The sequence below is a fragment of the Scyliorhinus canicula genome, chromosome 27 (assembly GCF_902713615.1).
Source record: "Scyliorhinus canicula chromosome 27, sScyCan1.1, whole genome shotgun sequence".
NCBI classification, from domain to species: domain Eukaryota; kingdom Metazoa; phylum Chordata; class Chondrichthyes; order Carcharhiniformes; family Scyliorhinidae; genus Scyliorhinus; species Scyliorhinus canicula.
The window spans coordinates 18,141,626-18,156,180 of NC_052172.1; the positions used below are offsets into that span (position 1 = coordinate 18,141,626).

Sequence of the window (14,555 nt, forward strand, 5' to 3'; positions counted from 1 at the left end):
AATCTTGTCTTGGTACCTGATTGACTGAGAATTAAACCACTTCTGGGTGGCTCAACAGAAATAACAAATTCCTAAATCTTCAGGGGAAGATTTTTTGCAAATCTCAATGACCAGGAAGGAAAAATGGCTAAACGAAAGCAAGTGTCAATCAACGGAGGTTCCCGCCCCTTATTTGCACTGATTGGGCGGTGGGGTGTGATTGACAGGCTGGTCTGTGCTGCCATTGGGCAGGCCGGCTGTCAATCACAGAAATTGTTACAATGAGGGGGCGGCGGGCAGCAGCCAAGAAGTTTGCAAACTTTGGCCCGAAGTTGGGTGCAGGAAAGGGAGGGGTACAGAAGAGGCAAAGTTACTAACCGACTTGGTAGAGTCTCCCCTCGGGGGAAAAGATAGTGATGTGACGGTCAAAGCCAGCGCTGGAGCCTCGGCTCATCCTTAAAGCGGCACCCGCGCAGAAATACAGAAGTGGAATTAACTTTTACTTTCAATTTCAGAAACAAAGCACACACACACACACACACATCACAAAACCAGGAAATAATCTGCTTGGTAGCTCTTCAATTCTGCCAACAATAAAGTCAGACTAACCTCTGGGTCGAAAGGTGAAAAAGCCCTCTAAGCCTGGGTTGGTCTCACTTTGCAGAGGTTGGATACATAAATAGCCACTAACTAGGCCATTTCAGGGGGCAATTTCATTTATATAGCTCATTGCACGCCCACCGGACATCCCGCTTTACATCCGAATGACTATACTTCTTTAGGTATTGTCAATTAGACAGGAAACGCAACAACCAATTTGCGCACAGCAAGCTCCCGCAGGCAGCAATGTGATCGTTTGCAGATAATGGGTGGGATTTTTCTGCAGTAGGTGAAAGTTGGGCCAACTCAAGGGTCGGGCGGGCGCAGAGAGGGGGGGATGGGGTGTTTATTGATGTGGGAAAGAGCCCTGGGGGCTAATCAACACTGAGAAATTCATTCAACAGCAGAACACAAATCAAAACCTCCCTTCCTGGGGGAGCCTTGGAACCCATGGCCTCTGGACCAATCGTCCGACACTGGCGCCAACAGATTCCTGGTCCCCAAGCTCTGAAAGTCCCTTCCTTTCCTTTAAGACGCTGCTTACAGTTCTGTAGAAGGGTCATTTAGATCCAAGACCTTAACTCTGTTTCTCTAGGGGGCAGCACGGTGGCACAGTGGTTAGCATTGCTGCCTACGGCACTGAGGACCCGGGTTCGAATCCCGGCCCTGGGTCACTGTCCGTGTGGAGTTTGCACATTCTCCCTGTGTCTGCATTGGTTTCGCCCCCACAACCCAAAGATGTGCAGGATAGGTAGATTGGCCACTTTAAATTGCCCCTTAATTGGAAAAAATAATTGGGTACTCTAAATAAATTTTAAAAACCCTGTTTCTCTCTCCCCAGATGCTGAGTTTATCTTGTGGTGTCTGTCTGTGTGGAGTCTGCACGTTCTCTGTCTGGGTGGGTTTCCTCCAGGTGCTCCATTTTCCTCCCAGAGTCCAAAGATGTGCAGTTAGGCAAATTGGCCATGATAGTGTCCAAAAGTTAGGTTGGGTTACAGGGATAGGGCATGAGAGTGGACCTGGTAGGGGCTGGTTTAGTACACTGGGCTAAATCGCTGGCTTTTAAAGCATACCAAGACAGGCCAGCAGCACGGTTCAATTCCCATACCAGCCTCCCCGAACAGGTGCCAGAATGTGGCGACTAGGGGCTTTTCACAGTAACTTCATTGAAGCCTACTTGTGACAATAAGCGATTTTCATTTTTTTTTCACCTAGATATGGTGCTCTTTCAGAGGGTCGGTACAGACTCGATGGGCCAAATGGCCTCCTTCTGCACTGCAGGGAGTGTATGATTCTACGATCTGCAGGATTTTGCTTTAATCTCCTTAAACCCTACCACCCTTGGTCACCCATCCCTTAGCATGGTAGCATGGTGGTTAGCATAAATGCTTCACAGCTCCAGTGTCCCAGGTTCGATTCCCGGCTTGGGTCACTGTCTGTGCGGAGTCTGCACGTCCTCCCCGTGTGTGCGTGGGTTTCCTCCGGGTGCTCCGGTTTCCTCCCACAGTCCAAAGATGTGTGGGTTAGGTGGATTGGCCATGCTAAATTGCCCGTAGTGTCCTAAAAAAGTAAGGTTAAGGGGGGGGGGTTGTTGGGTTACGGGTATAGGGTGGATACGTGGGTTTGAGTAGGGTGATCATGGCTCGGCACAACATCGAGGGCCGAAGGGCCTGTTCTGTGCTGTACTGTTCTATGTTCTATATCTCGTCTCGGGTGTGTCAATTATTTCCTATTTTACAGAGAATGGAAACAGAAAGCTTTACTGACAATGCAGAGCTTGCTCACGGGACTAAAGAATTGAAGGCGTAACAACCCACTTGTTAGTTGCAGAAACAGAATCAGGGAGTGGGGAGTTGCCCGTGCCGGCTGAGAGTCTGTGGCTGCACCTCAGCTGGTGTAGCGGAGACTCCAGAATTTCAACATTCCATTCCCGATAGCAGGCGTAATGGTAAACAGCTGGTGGTCCACACATAACGTCCTTGAGGCCCTGTGGGAAAAGGAGATGGTGCAGCACACCGCTGGGGTACAGAGTTTAACCTCCCCTCTCCAGTGCCCCACCCTACCCCAAACACACACACATTCACTCTTGTAAGCCAAGTATTTTATTCCACCCCACAAACAGTTCTGAAATCGGTAGGATTTAAGTTTCATTCGTGGTGCAGGGTCTGTGACACCCGGAGACTCGGTGTGTAAAATATTTCAAGCCGCAACGCAGAGTAACACCTCACGGCCAGAACGTTCAAACTCGCGCCAAGACGTAGGCATGGCTGGTGGCGAGAGACTCGCTCACCCCGTCAGATCCTTCTGGGAGTTTCACCGCCTCCGCACATTGCCCTTGAGGCAGCTACGGTAGGCTGTTAACCGCCTCCTCCTGGAGTGCGTCTATGCGAAGCAGGTCTGGGAAGATGTTGGAACCAACAATTCTATGGACACGTGCTTGTAGGATTAGAATAGCGGTTTTAATATACTTACAACAGAGCCAGCCTGTTAGCCGTTGAACTTTCGGTGAACTGGCCGGCTGACCCTGTGGCACTGATCTATATACAGCAGCTCCCGGGGGAGGAGTCCTGGGCGGAGCCAAGGGAGGAGCCCAGTACAACTCTCGAGCATTCCCAGAGCTACTCCCCCTGGAGGTCAGGTAGTGCAACTGCACTTACAATATAGACACATGTATATACAGATTATAGTCCGGTGTGAATCACATTCACCACAGAAGAGATGCAATGTCTTTGTCGAGGCTCATCCACGACGCAGGCCTCTTGTGCTTCACGGACAATGAGTTAAACCTCATCATCTGCTGGAGGACCATCGAATGGGTGAAAGATGCTCTTCAGTCTGCCCAGAATGTGTTGATCTTCCAGTGCCAAGAGCTATCAACAAATGAGAGTTGCAGACTGGCACATACCAAGGTACAGGGCTATGTGCTGAGGGACCTGATGAAGGTTCAGACATCCACTGCAAAGGCTCAATGGGGAAAGACCACCGTCCAAGGGTCTCCCCACCATAGTGCATCCAGGACCTGGAAACTGTAAAACCACTCAAGTCTTATGTTTGACGGAATATTAAAATAGTAAATATTAACTGTAATTGTAAATGTGGGGACTATCGTACAACATAAAAAGAAACTGACTTGTTTTGCATGTTATGAAATGTATAAAGTGGGGAGGAATTAGGAATGAGATAATAGGTAACCTGTTGTATTTGCTGCATATTTAATCATAGGTAGTGTAGATGAACAGAGAGATCTCGGCATCCAGGTACATAAATCCCTGAAAGTTGCCACCCAGGTTAATAGGGTTGTTAAGAAGGCATATGGTGTGCTAGCCTTTATCAGTAGGGGGATTGAGTTTCGGAGCCACAAGGTCATGCTGCAGCTGTACATAACTCTGGTGCGGCCGCTCCTGGAGTACTGCGTGCAGTTCTGGTCACCACATTATAGGAAGGATGTGGAAGCTTTGGAAAGGGTTCAAAGGAGATTTACTAGGATGTTGCCTGGTATGGAGGGAAGGTCTTACGAGGAAAGGCTCAGGGACTTGAGGTTGTTTTCGTTAGAGAGGAGAAGGCTGAGAGGTGACTTAATAGAGACATATAAGATAGTCAGAGGGTTAGATAGGGTGGACAGTGAGAGTCTCTTTCCTCGGATGGTGATGACCAACACGAGGGGACATAGCTTTAAATTGAGGGGTAGTAGATATAGGACAGATGTCAGAGGCAGTTTCTTTACTCAGAGAGTAATAGGGGTGTGGAACGCCCTGCCTGCAACAGTAGTAGACTCGCCAAATTTAAGGGCATTTAAGTGGTCACTGGATAGACATATGGATGAAAATGGAATAGTATAGGTCAGATAGGCTTCAGATGGTTTCACAGGTCGGCGCAACATCGAGGGCCGAAGGGCCCATACTGCGCTGTAATGTTCTATGTTCTATGTTAATCGTGTTTAAATTTGCAAACCTGGTGACTATAGTTATTAGGCAGCTAAGGACCAGGGATGTTGGGTGTTTTTCTGAGAATTATTTATTAATTTCAATTGTGTTGCGACTTCGGGTCAAGCGGGGCTGGAATTGACCGCGCACTACAGCCCAATATTTTTAGGGGAAAATATATTTGTGTTAAGTTGTTGAGAGCCTTACAGCTGATGTGCCTCCCACAATAAATAAAACACACATTGCAATTCTGGGCACCATGCCTAAAAAAGGATATTTTGGCTTTGGAGGGAGCAGACAGTTCAATTTGACAGAATTATACTCGGGCAACTGTTAGGGTAGACAGAGAAATTATTTCAACTGGTTACGGGGTGGTCAAGGACTGGGGATCATACAATCAGCTTGTGCCCTCGAGGAGCTATGGTGGGGAAAACCATTGTCCAACTCCTTATGGAGTGTTCCTTTGCGAAGCCCCTGCTATGTTAATTCAGACTTGAAACGTTGACTCTGTTTCTCTCTGCACACATGTTGTCCAGGGTTCCAGGGTTTTTTCTTTTTATTTCGGATTTCCAGTATCCGCAGTATTTTGCTTTTACTGGAGAGAGATGAGGTGGCGTTTGTCGAGGTTCATCCCGAGCAGCTCCGTGAGGCAGGACTCTGTGCTCTAGGGGCTGTTCCCAGGGACGCACTCCGAGACAAACATCAACTGTTGCTGGAGGGTCATCAACTCTGGTTAAAGATGCTCTTTAGTCTGTCTGAAACTTGGTGATCCTCCAGTGCAAAGAGTTCTCCCTGACCGAGTGTTACAGGCGGGCACATTCCAAGGGCCAGTACCACACACTGAGGGAGGCATTGAGGCTTGGAATGGGGGGGGGGGGGGGGGTCACTGACTAAGACCTTTCAGCCATAGCAAACCGAGGGGAGGGGAATTGTACAGGGGCTGTATGACTCATATTAAATGTATTGCGGAGAATATTACATGTATTACAATTGTATTGAAGCTCATCAGAGTGTAACTTGATCTGTGTAGACAACCTGAATATCATTGTACTTTCTATTTTAATCATTTTGAAATCATAAAATTTACAGTGCAGAAGGAGACCCATCGAGTCGGCACCAGCCCTTGGAAAGACCACCCCACTTAAGCCCACACCTCCAACCTGTCCCCATAACACAGTACCCCCACCTAACCTTTTTTTATTGGACACTAAGGGCAATTTAGCATGGCCAATCCACCCAGTCTGCACATCTTTGGACTGTGGGAGGAAACCGGAGCACCTGGAGGAAACCCACGTAGACATGGGGAGAACTCGCAGAGTCCGCACAGACAATGACCCAGGTGGGAATCGAACCTGGGACCCTGGAGCTGTGAAGCAACAGTGCTAACCACTGTGTTACCGTGCTGCCCTCTTTGTAATGTTCTTTCAGATAGTTTGCTATTAAAGTATATTGTTGCAAAAACATTTCTGCGTGGGTCTCACGCCCACAACCCAAAAAGATGTGCAGGCTCGGTGGTTTGGCCACGCTAAATTGCCCCTTAATTGGAAAAAAAAGAATTGGGTACTCTAAATTTATTTTTAATTTTTTTTGCAAAAACATCAGCTGCTGTTCGTGGGGGGTTCCGTTCCTGCGAAGTCTCGCAAAGTGTGAGATTGCGAACTTGCACACACGCCGCTTGCTACGTGGGAAGGACATGGGAAATATGGGACTTCAAACATTCTAAATCATGGATGATTGAAGCTTTGGGGCCACGAGCTGCGATTACGGGACAGCTGCTTTCACATGGGTAAACTAAGTCGCGATAGAGGGGGTCTCAAACAACAGGAGTTGACTAGAACATTAGGAAACAAATCCATACACAAAGGAAGATGGAAGTTAACATTAAAGAGAAGTTAACTTTAAAATTGAGAATGATAGGTTTTTGTTAATCAAAGGTAATAAGGGATACGGGGCAAAGGTGCGCATTTGGAGTCACAGATCAGACATGATCTCATTCAATGGCAGATCAGGCTCGAGGGGCTGAATGGCCTCCTCCTGTTCCTTTATGTTGTCTCCAAGTCAAATAAAGAAAACACTCGAGTGTCACTAACCGAACGTTCTCCTGGCCGATTTCTCTCTCTCCAGACTTGATCTTATGCAGAACTCTACTGTCCGTGTCCTAATTCACACTGATTCTGAGTCCAAAGATGTGCGGGTTAGGTGGATTGGCCATGCTAAATTGCCCGTAGTGTCCTAATAAAAGTAAGGTTAAGGGGGGGGTTGTTGGGTTATGGGTATAGGGTGGATACGTGGGTTTGAGTAGGGTGATCATGGCTCGGCACAACATTGAGGGCCGAAGGGCCTGTTCTGTGCTGTACTGTTCTATGTTCTACTGTTCTATGTTCTATGATTCCTGTTCGCCCCTGTCCTTGGGCGACTGTGCAGATATTGCATTGTTCAGAACACTTTGAACATGTGCACACTCTTGCATTTGATTGAAACATCCAGTATTTTTCCACTGTCTCTTGCAGGTATGCTAGCACAGTGGGTTTTTTCTTTTCTTTTTTTTTATAAATTTAGAGTACCCAGTAATTTTTTCCAATAAAGGGGCAATTTAGCGTGGCCAATCTACCTACCCTGCACATCTTTGGGTTGTGGGGGTGAAACCCACGCAGACACGGGGAGAATGTGCAAACTCCACACGGACAGTGACCCAGGGCCGGGATTCGAACCCGGGTCCTCAGCGCCGTAGGCAGCAATGCTAACCACTGCGCCACCGTGCTGCCCAGCTAGCACAGTGGTTTGCACTGCTACCTCACAGCGCCAGGGACCCGGGTTCAATTCCGGCTTCAGGCGACTGTCTGTGTGGAGTTTGCAAGTCCTCCTGTGTCTGCGTGGATTTCCTCCGGGTGCTCCGGTTTCCTCCCACAGTCCAAAGGTGTGCAGGTTAGGTGGACTGTCGTGCTGATCAAAGATGTGCAGCTTGGGGCAGCATGGTGGCCTAGTGGTTAGCACAACCGCCTCACGGCACTGAGGTCCCAGGTTCGATCCCGGCTCTGGGTCACTGTCCGTGTGGAGTTTGCACATTCTCCCCGTGTCTGCGTGGGTTTCGCCCCACAACCCAAAAATGTGCAGAGTAGGTGGATTGGCCACGCTAAATTGCCCCTTAATTGGAAAAAATAATTGGGTAATCTAAATTTATTTAAAAAAAAGATGTGCAGCTTAGATGGGGTTGCGGGGATAGGGTGGGGGAAGGGGCCGGTGCAGACTCGATGGGCCGATTGGCCTCCTCCGTTGTAGGGATGCTATAGTTGTTTCAAATGGTAAAAATAAGCCCTGTCGGGGGAGCTCGGTGACGCATTGGTTGGCACTGCTACTTCACGATGTCAAGGACCCAGGGTCACTGCCCGTGTGAAGTTTGCACAATCTCCCCGTGTCTGCATGCATCTCACCCCCTCAATCCAAAGATGTGCAGGGTAGGTGGATTGGCCACATTCAAATGCCCCTTAATTGGGAAAAAAAGTAATTGTGTACTTTAAATTTGAGCAAGTTTGTCCCTACTGTACATTCCTCCCTGCTGATTTTGACTGGAAGCCCTGTCAACGAGTTTACATGTTTATTGTGTGACTTCTTCCCCACGGCTCCGCCGACTCAAATCTCCCACACCACATCTTGTGTCTCCTCCACCCCCCTGCCATTTCTGTCCCAAAAAGGCTGCCTGGGATACAGATTTAAACCTCCCCTCACCCTCCCAGCTCCACCAGCACACACAAGCGCACCCTTACTCCTGCATGCCGAGTATTTTTTTCTGCATCATGCACAGTTCTGAAATCGGTGATTTAAGCCCCCATCAGGGCCTCCCCTGGGTCTGTGAAACCGAGAGAATTTGGTGCTGTAAAGCATTTCAAACTGCAAAGTGCAAACTGATCTTTTCAACGGGCTCCACCCCCACGTCCTGTGGAGTGACACGCAGGGGCTGACCACATACCAGGTGTAGCCATGGCAACGGGGCAGGTAGGGAGGGTCCATTTCTCTGCTGACCCAGATTTCGAGTGATATGCATCACTCGAGACCTTGAGCAGAATGGTCTCACGAGGATGCTGGCGTGATCGAGGGCTGGGGAGACATAAATAGCGGGAGGGTGCACGGTCTGCGTGGAGTTTGCACGTTCTCCCCTTGTCTGCGTGGGTCCCATCCTTCACAACCCAAAAAGATGTGCAGGGTAGGTGAATTGGCCACACTAAATTGCCCCTTAGTTTGGGAAAAAAGAATTGGGTACTCTATTTAAACAAAAAGAGAGGAATGTGTGACAATAGGTCAGGGAGGAGGGGTAGTTAAAAAAAAAAATTAGAGTACCCAATTTATTTATTTCCAATTAAGGGGCAATTTAGTGTGGCGAATCCACCTAACCTGCACATCTTTGGGTTGTGGGGGCGAAACCCACGCAGACACGGGGAGAATGTGCAAACTCCACACGGACGGTGACCCAGAGCCGGGATTCGAACCCGGGACCTCGGCGCCGTAGTCCCAGTGCTACCCACTGTGCCACCGTGCGAGGAGGGGTAGGGTTTGCAAACTCTCCAGATTGACCCATAGTCTACAGAAATTGAAGATCAATCTCCTGGTGTGTGAAACCCTCGGGGAAAATCACAGGGACACTAAAAATTGTATATATTTAAAACCTTCTTTGAACATTTTCCTTTTCAGCTTACGAAAATACTAGGGGGTGGGGGGGTGGGGAGGGGGTCAGGCTGTTTAATTGTTGGTCGAGCAACGTCCAATTGAGCAACGATGTCTTTTCAATTGGCCTGGGAAGGTTTTACGTCACAGGGGTAGGTGGATGTGGGATGTGTTGACCAGCTAATGGCTGCAACATTCGGGACAAGTCGTGGGTTCAGACCTGCATATAATCGCAGTTGGCCACCCAATTGGGAAGAGGGGGGGTAGAAAGAAGGATAAGCAGAGCAGGTACGAAGGGGTAAAGTGGGAGGAATGACAAATGGTAGGAAAGGTTTGTCCTATGATCAGCGGGTAAGGGCGTTGCCCTCTGACCCCTGCACAGCAAGCTCACATACGCATCAAAATGTGAAGTGATCACCTATTTTTAAAAAAAGTTTGGTTGGGGGATAAATATTGTCCAGGTCGTTGGGGCAGACTCCCCCCCCCCCCCCCCCAAACCTGGCGCGGTCTTCAAAATAGTGGCATCTAGGGTGACACAGTGGCGCACTGGTTAGCACTGCTGCCTCACGGCGCCGAGGTCCCAGGGTCGATCCCAGCTCTGGGTCACTGTCCGTGTGGAGTTTGCACATTCTCCCCCGTGTCTGCGTGGGTTTCACCCCCACAACCCAAAAAAGATGCGCAGGGTAGGTGGATTGGCCACGCTAAATTGCTCCTTGATTGGAAAAAGAAAGAATTGGGCACTCTAAATTTATATTTAAAAAAATTGTGGCGCCGGATCGTTTGAGCCCACCCGAGCGGGAAGACGTTTTAGCCCCTCATCTGAAAGGTGACATCTCTGACACCCAGAATGACAAACCTACCCTCCCTCCCCCCACCCAACCTTCTGATGGAGCGAGACAAGGTGATGGGGTTCGAAGGAAAAACAATGGAAGGGAGTGTGTCAGGGACAGAGCGTGTCCATCTTCCAGGATTAACCTTTTGACTCGGGCCTCCCAGACAAACTCTCTTGTGTTTTTTTTAGATCACACGAAGAAACTTTGACAGGACGATCTAACTCGGCCTGATTTTCCTCCTCGGTCCGTGATTCCTCCCGCTGTGAATTTAGTTCAGCGATAAGGCTGCCCCACATACAGAGCAGTGCCAAGCATGGAAGCTGTAACCTAATTTAACAGGGCGCGGGACGACAAGGTAAGTCTGCAGCAATCTGCTTGTTATAGGAAGCTGTTATCGGTGCTTTGCATCTGTAAGATATCAGGTTTGTACCTGTGTGCGTTTTAATGAACCAAAGGAGATATGTGGTAACAGTGGCTCGGCAGTTAAGAGCTTGAATTTTGCTGAAAAGAGAGACAAGCTGCCAAAGTTTTTCATCTGACACTCATCAGGACAAACATACGAACACCAAATTCCAGACGAGTAAATCAATTTATACTGCGGAGGAAAAGGGGGCGGGATTCTCCGTTTTGCCGCCGCCCAGGGGTTTCCCGATGGCGTAGGGCTGCCCCACAATGGGAAACCCCATTGACCGGCCGGCGTAACGGAGAATCCTGCTGGCGGGTCGGGGCAGAAATGTGGCACGGCGGAGCGGAGCATCCTGCCCAGGGTGTGGATTGGTTGGCAAGTTGACACCAATTGCCCACGGAAAAGTGATGGGGAACCACGCTCCTGGGTAATTCAAAGCTGGCACAAGGCTTGGACATATTCCTTTTGTTTGCAGAGATCGGGCCCCTGTATATAAATGTACGCCACTTCCGCAAAGTGTAATCGACACGAGCTCGATCTGAAATTAGTTGTCTCTCTCTCACTTCAGCATGTTATTTATTCGCAGGACAGGAGCTGATTAGATTAATGAGCACCAGCGTGCAAATCCTTCTCTTGGGGCCCACCTTCCATCATAGATTTTCTTTTTTAAAAATAAATTTAGAGTACCCAGTTCATTTGTTTTTCCAATTAAGGGGCAATTTAGTGTGTTCATTCCACCTACCCTGCACATCCTTGGGTTGTGGGGGTGAAACCCACGCAAACAGGGGGAGAATGGGCAAACTCCACACGGACAGTGACCCAGAATCAAACCTGGGAGCTCGGCGCCGTGAGGCAGCAGGGCTAACCCACTGTGCCACCGTGCTGCCCTACCATTATGGATTTTCACCACTTACAGAAACCCCAAATAACTGTAGCTGAGGTGTTATCTTGAAGTCATGACAAGGTGCGACAAGACTTATCCCCTTTAAACCAGCTTGATGCAAAGGAATGAGTTTCTTATCAATTAATTTTCCCGTTCAGCCCTCTTGCCGGGATTCCTGATTTCCCCCGTCCCTTCGTCTTACGGGGAATGAATTGGAAACAGTTCCACTCCTGCTGAATGGCTCGTCTTGTGTGGGATATGGTGGTACGGTGGTAATATCACTAGGCAGTAATCCAGAGGTTAATACTCTGGGGAACACGGGTTCGAATCCCACCCTGGCAGTTGGTGGAATTTAAATTCAATGAATAAAATCTGTAATTAAAAGCTGATCTCGGTGACCGTGACCGTCCTTACCTGGTCTGGCCTACATGTGACTCCAGACCCACAGCAATGGGCTTGACTCCCTCTGAAATGGCCGATCGCGACACTCAGTTCAATGGTAGTTAGGGGATGGAGACCTCCCATGACGGGGCCTTTTGAAAAGCCACACCTGGCTGATTGACCACAGGTTGCATTGCACCCCTCACCAATCTTGTCCTCGCCCCCGGAGTCCACACACCTACAGTTTCCATGGGAGGGAGGTGGGGGTCTTCAACCTCCTCCCTGCCCCCCCCCCTCCCCCCCCCCCCCCCCCCCCAACCCTCACCACCTAATCCCCAGGGACAGAAGCTCCAAATTGTTACGGCGGCCATGAAGGACAAGGGGGAATCATATCGGACTACTGCATTTATTAAATCGGGTGTTATTTTCCTAGGGCAGGAGCTAGTGCTTGTTGTTTTCAAGTGTCTTTGCTGTTGCTAGACGACGCAAACATAGACAGTGCCACCCACAGCTGCACGTCTTGTGGTTTTGTTCCGTGTTGCTCTTTGACGCAGAGTACAAATCCACCCTGGGGCAGGTTCATTCAAGAAGGGCGTGTCTCAGCCCCGTGCTGTATCACGGGTCGATTGCTGCAATCACAGAGTGAGTCAGGAGGGGTGATCTAATGTGGATACCACCACACGGAGTGACGCACCGACAGTTCGGGCCAGCATTCCTATTTCCCGACACGAAGGAGGACAGAGACTGAGGGGTGGAGAATGGGAGAGGAAAGCTGGAGGGAAAGCAAGGAAGAGAGGGGTAGAAAGATAAGAGGCAGGGGATAAGACCTTTGGGCTATGGGTGAGAGAGTGGGATTGCCACAGCAAAGAGCCAGCACCGCACAATGGCCTCTTTCTGTGCTGTAAGCCTGTACGCGTCTGTGGAAAGACAGAACTTTAGCGTGACAGTACAGCAGGCAACTCAGAAGGTAAATACCATCTCGGCCTTTATCGCAAGGGGATTGGAGGACAAGGATACAGGAAGCCGGATTACAATTGTACAAACTGGAATAATGTTTGCAGTTATTTAAGTTCCACTACTTGGAAGTTCCCCTCCAAGTCACTCACCACCCTGACTTGGAAATATATTGACCGTTCCTTCACTGTCGCTGGGTCAAAATCTTGGAACTCCCTCCCTAACAGCACGGTGGGTGTACCTTCGCCCCGGGACAGCAGTGGTTCAAGAAGGCGGCTCAGCACCACTTTCTCAACGGCAATCAGAGACGGGCAATAAATGCTGGCCTAGCCAGCGACCCCCACAGCCAATAAATGAATAACAAAACGTTTAAGAGGTGGTAGCGTGGTGGTATTGTCACTGGACTAGACATCCAGAGACCCAGGGTAATACTCTGGGAACCTGGGTTGGAATCCTACCAGGGCACATGGTGAAATATGAACTCAATAAATTTTTTTTAAAAAAGTCTAATGATGACCATGAAACCATTGTCGATATTTATACAAATACATCTGGTTCACAAACGTCCTTTAGGGAAGGAAATCTTCCCTCCTTACCCGGTCTAGCCTCCATGTGACTCCAGGCCCACACAGCAACGTGGTTGGCTCTTAAATGCCCCTCTGGAATGGCTCAGTCTCAGGATAGGGGGGCCAATCATTTTGGACTGAGATGAGGAGAAATGTCCTCACTCAAAGGGTTCTGAATCTTTGGAGGGCAGTGAATGCTCCATCGCTGAATGCGTTTAAGGCTGAGGCAGATCTTTGGTCTCTCAGAGAATTATGGGATCTGGGGAGCCGGGCAGAAAAGCGAGTTGAAGGCCTGGCTCGAGGGCTGAATGGTCTCCACCTGCTCGGGTATCACATGTTCTCTTTCTCTATGTAAGCAGAAGAATGATTTCCCAGGACTGTGCTGAGTTAACAGATCACAACTGGAGCTCTGAGTTAGAGGAGGGTGTTCTCATATTAGCCCAATTCCCCGGGTTAAGAAAGAGATTTGGTCGGGGGAGACAGACGGGCAGATAATGACCGAAATGTGGGACAATCTGAGGCTCCACACCAAAACTCAATCGGGGATCATGGGGAAAACATCGGCTAAAATGTGGGACCAGAGGGTTGTAGACACGAGAGTCCAACTCTTCAGTGTCACATGGAAGGAGTGCGGCACTGTCGGGGATACCGTCTAACGGATAAGATGTTAAACGTTTTGTTATTCATTTATTGGCTGAAGGGGGTCGCTGGCTAGGCCAGCATTTATAGCCCGTCTCTGATTGCCGTTGAGAAAGTGGTGATGAGCCGCCTTCTTGAACCACTGCTGTCCCAGGGGCGAAGGTACACCCACCGTGCTGTTAGGGAGGGAGTTCCAAGATTTTGACCCAGCGACAGTGAAGGAGCGGCCGATATATTTCCAAGTCAGGGTGGTGAGTGACTTGGAGGGGAACTTCCAAGTAGTGGTAATCCCAGTTATCTACCACCCTTGTCCTTCTAGTTGATAGCGGTTGTGTGTTTGGAAGGTGCTGTGTAAGGAGCCTTGGTGAGATGCTGCAGTGCATCTTGTGGATGGTACACACGGCTGTTGCTGTGAGTCGGTGGTGGAGGGAGTAAATGTTTGTGGAAGGGGGGAGCAATCAAGAGGGGCTGCTTTGTCAGGGATGGTGTTGAGCTTCGTGAGTGTTGGTGCTGCACTCACCCAGGCAAGTTGAGAGTATTCCCCCACATTCCTGACTTGTGCCCTGAGGCCCCATCTACTTTCGGGGGTGGATGTAAAAGAGCCGATGACAACAATTGTGAAGAAGGTCAGTGGAGTTCTGCCCAGGGCCTTGGCCAATGTTTATCCTTCAACTAAAAATAGATGATCTTGTAATTATCTCTTTGCTGTTTGTGGGATCTGGCTATGTGCAA

General features: G+C 49.3%; 1 protein-coding gene across 3 annotated transcripts in view; it reads right to left on the reverse strand.

The window, feature by feature from the left end:
• Nucleotides 1–14,555, reverse strand: part of LOC119958008 (proteasome subunit alpha type-6-like) — a 65,760-nt gene that overhangs the window by 18,023 nt on the left and 33,182 nt on the right. For 2 of the 3 annotated variants that reach the window (XM_038786267.1, XM_038786265.1), the window contains exon 1: nt 358–534. The exons of the other annotated variant lie outside the window; for it this stretch is intronic. In XM_038786267.1, the coding sequence (XP_038642195.1) occupies nt 358–433 (76 nt within the window). In that variant the 5' untranslated portion in view covers nt 434–534. Of the gene's footprint in view, nt 1–357; nt 535–14,555 lie in introns of those variants that run through there. 3 annotated transcript variants of the gene reach the window in all.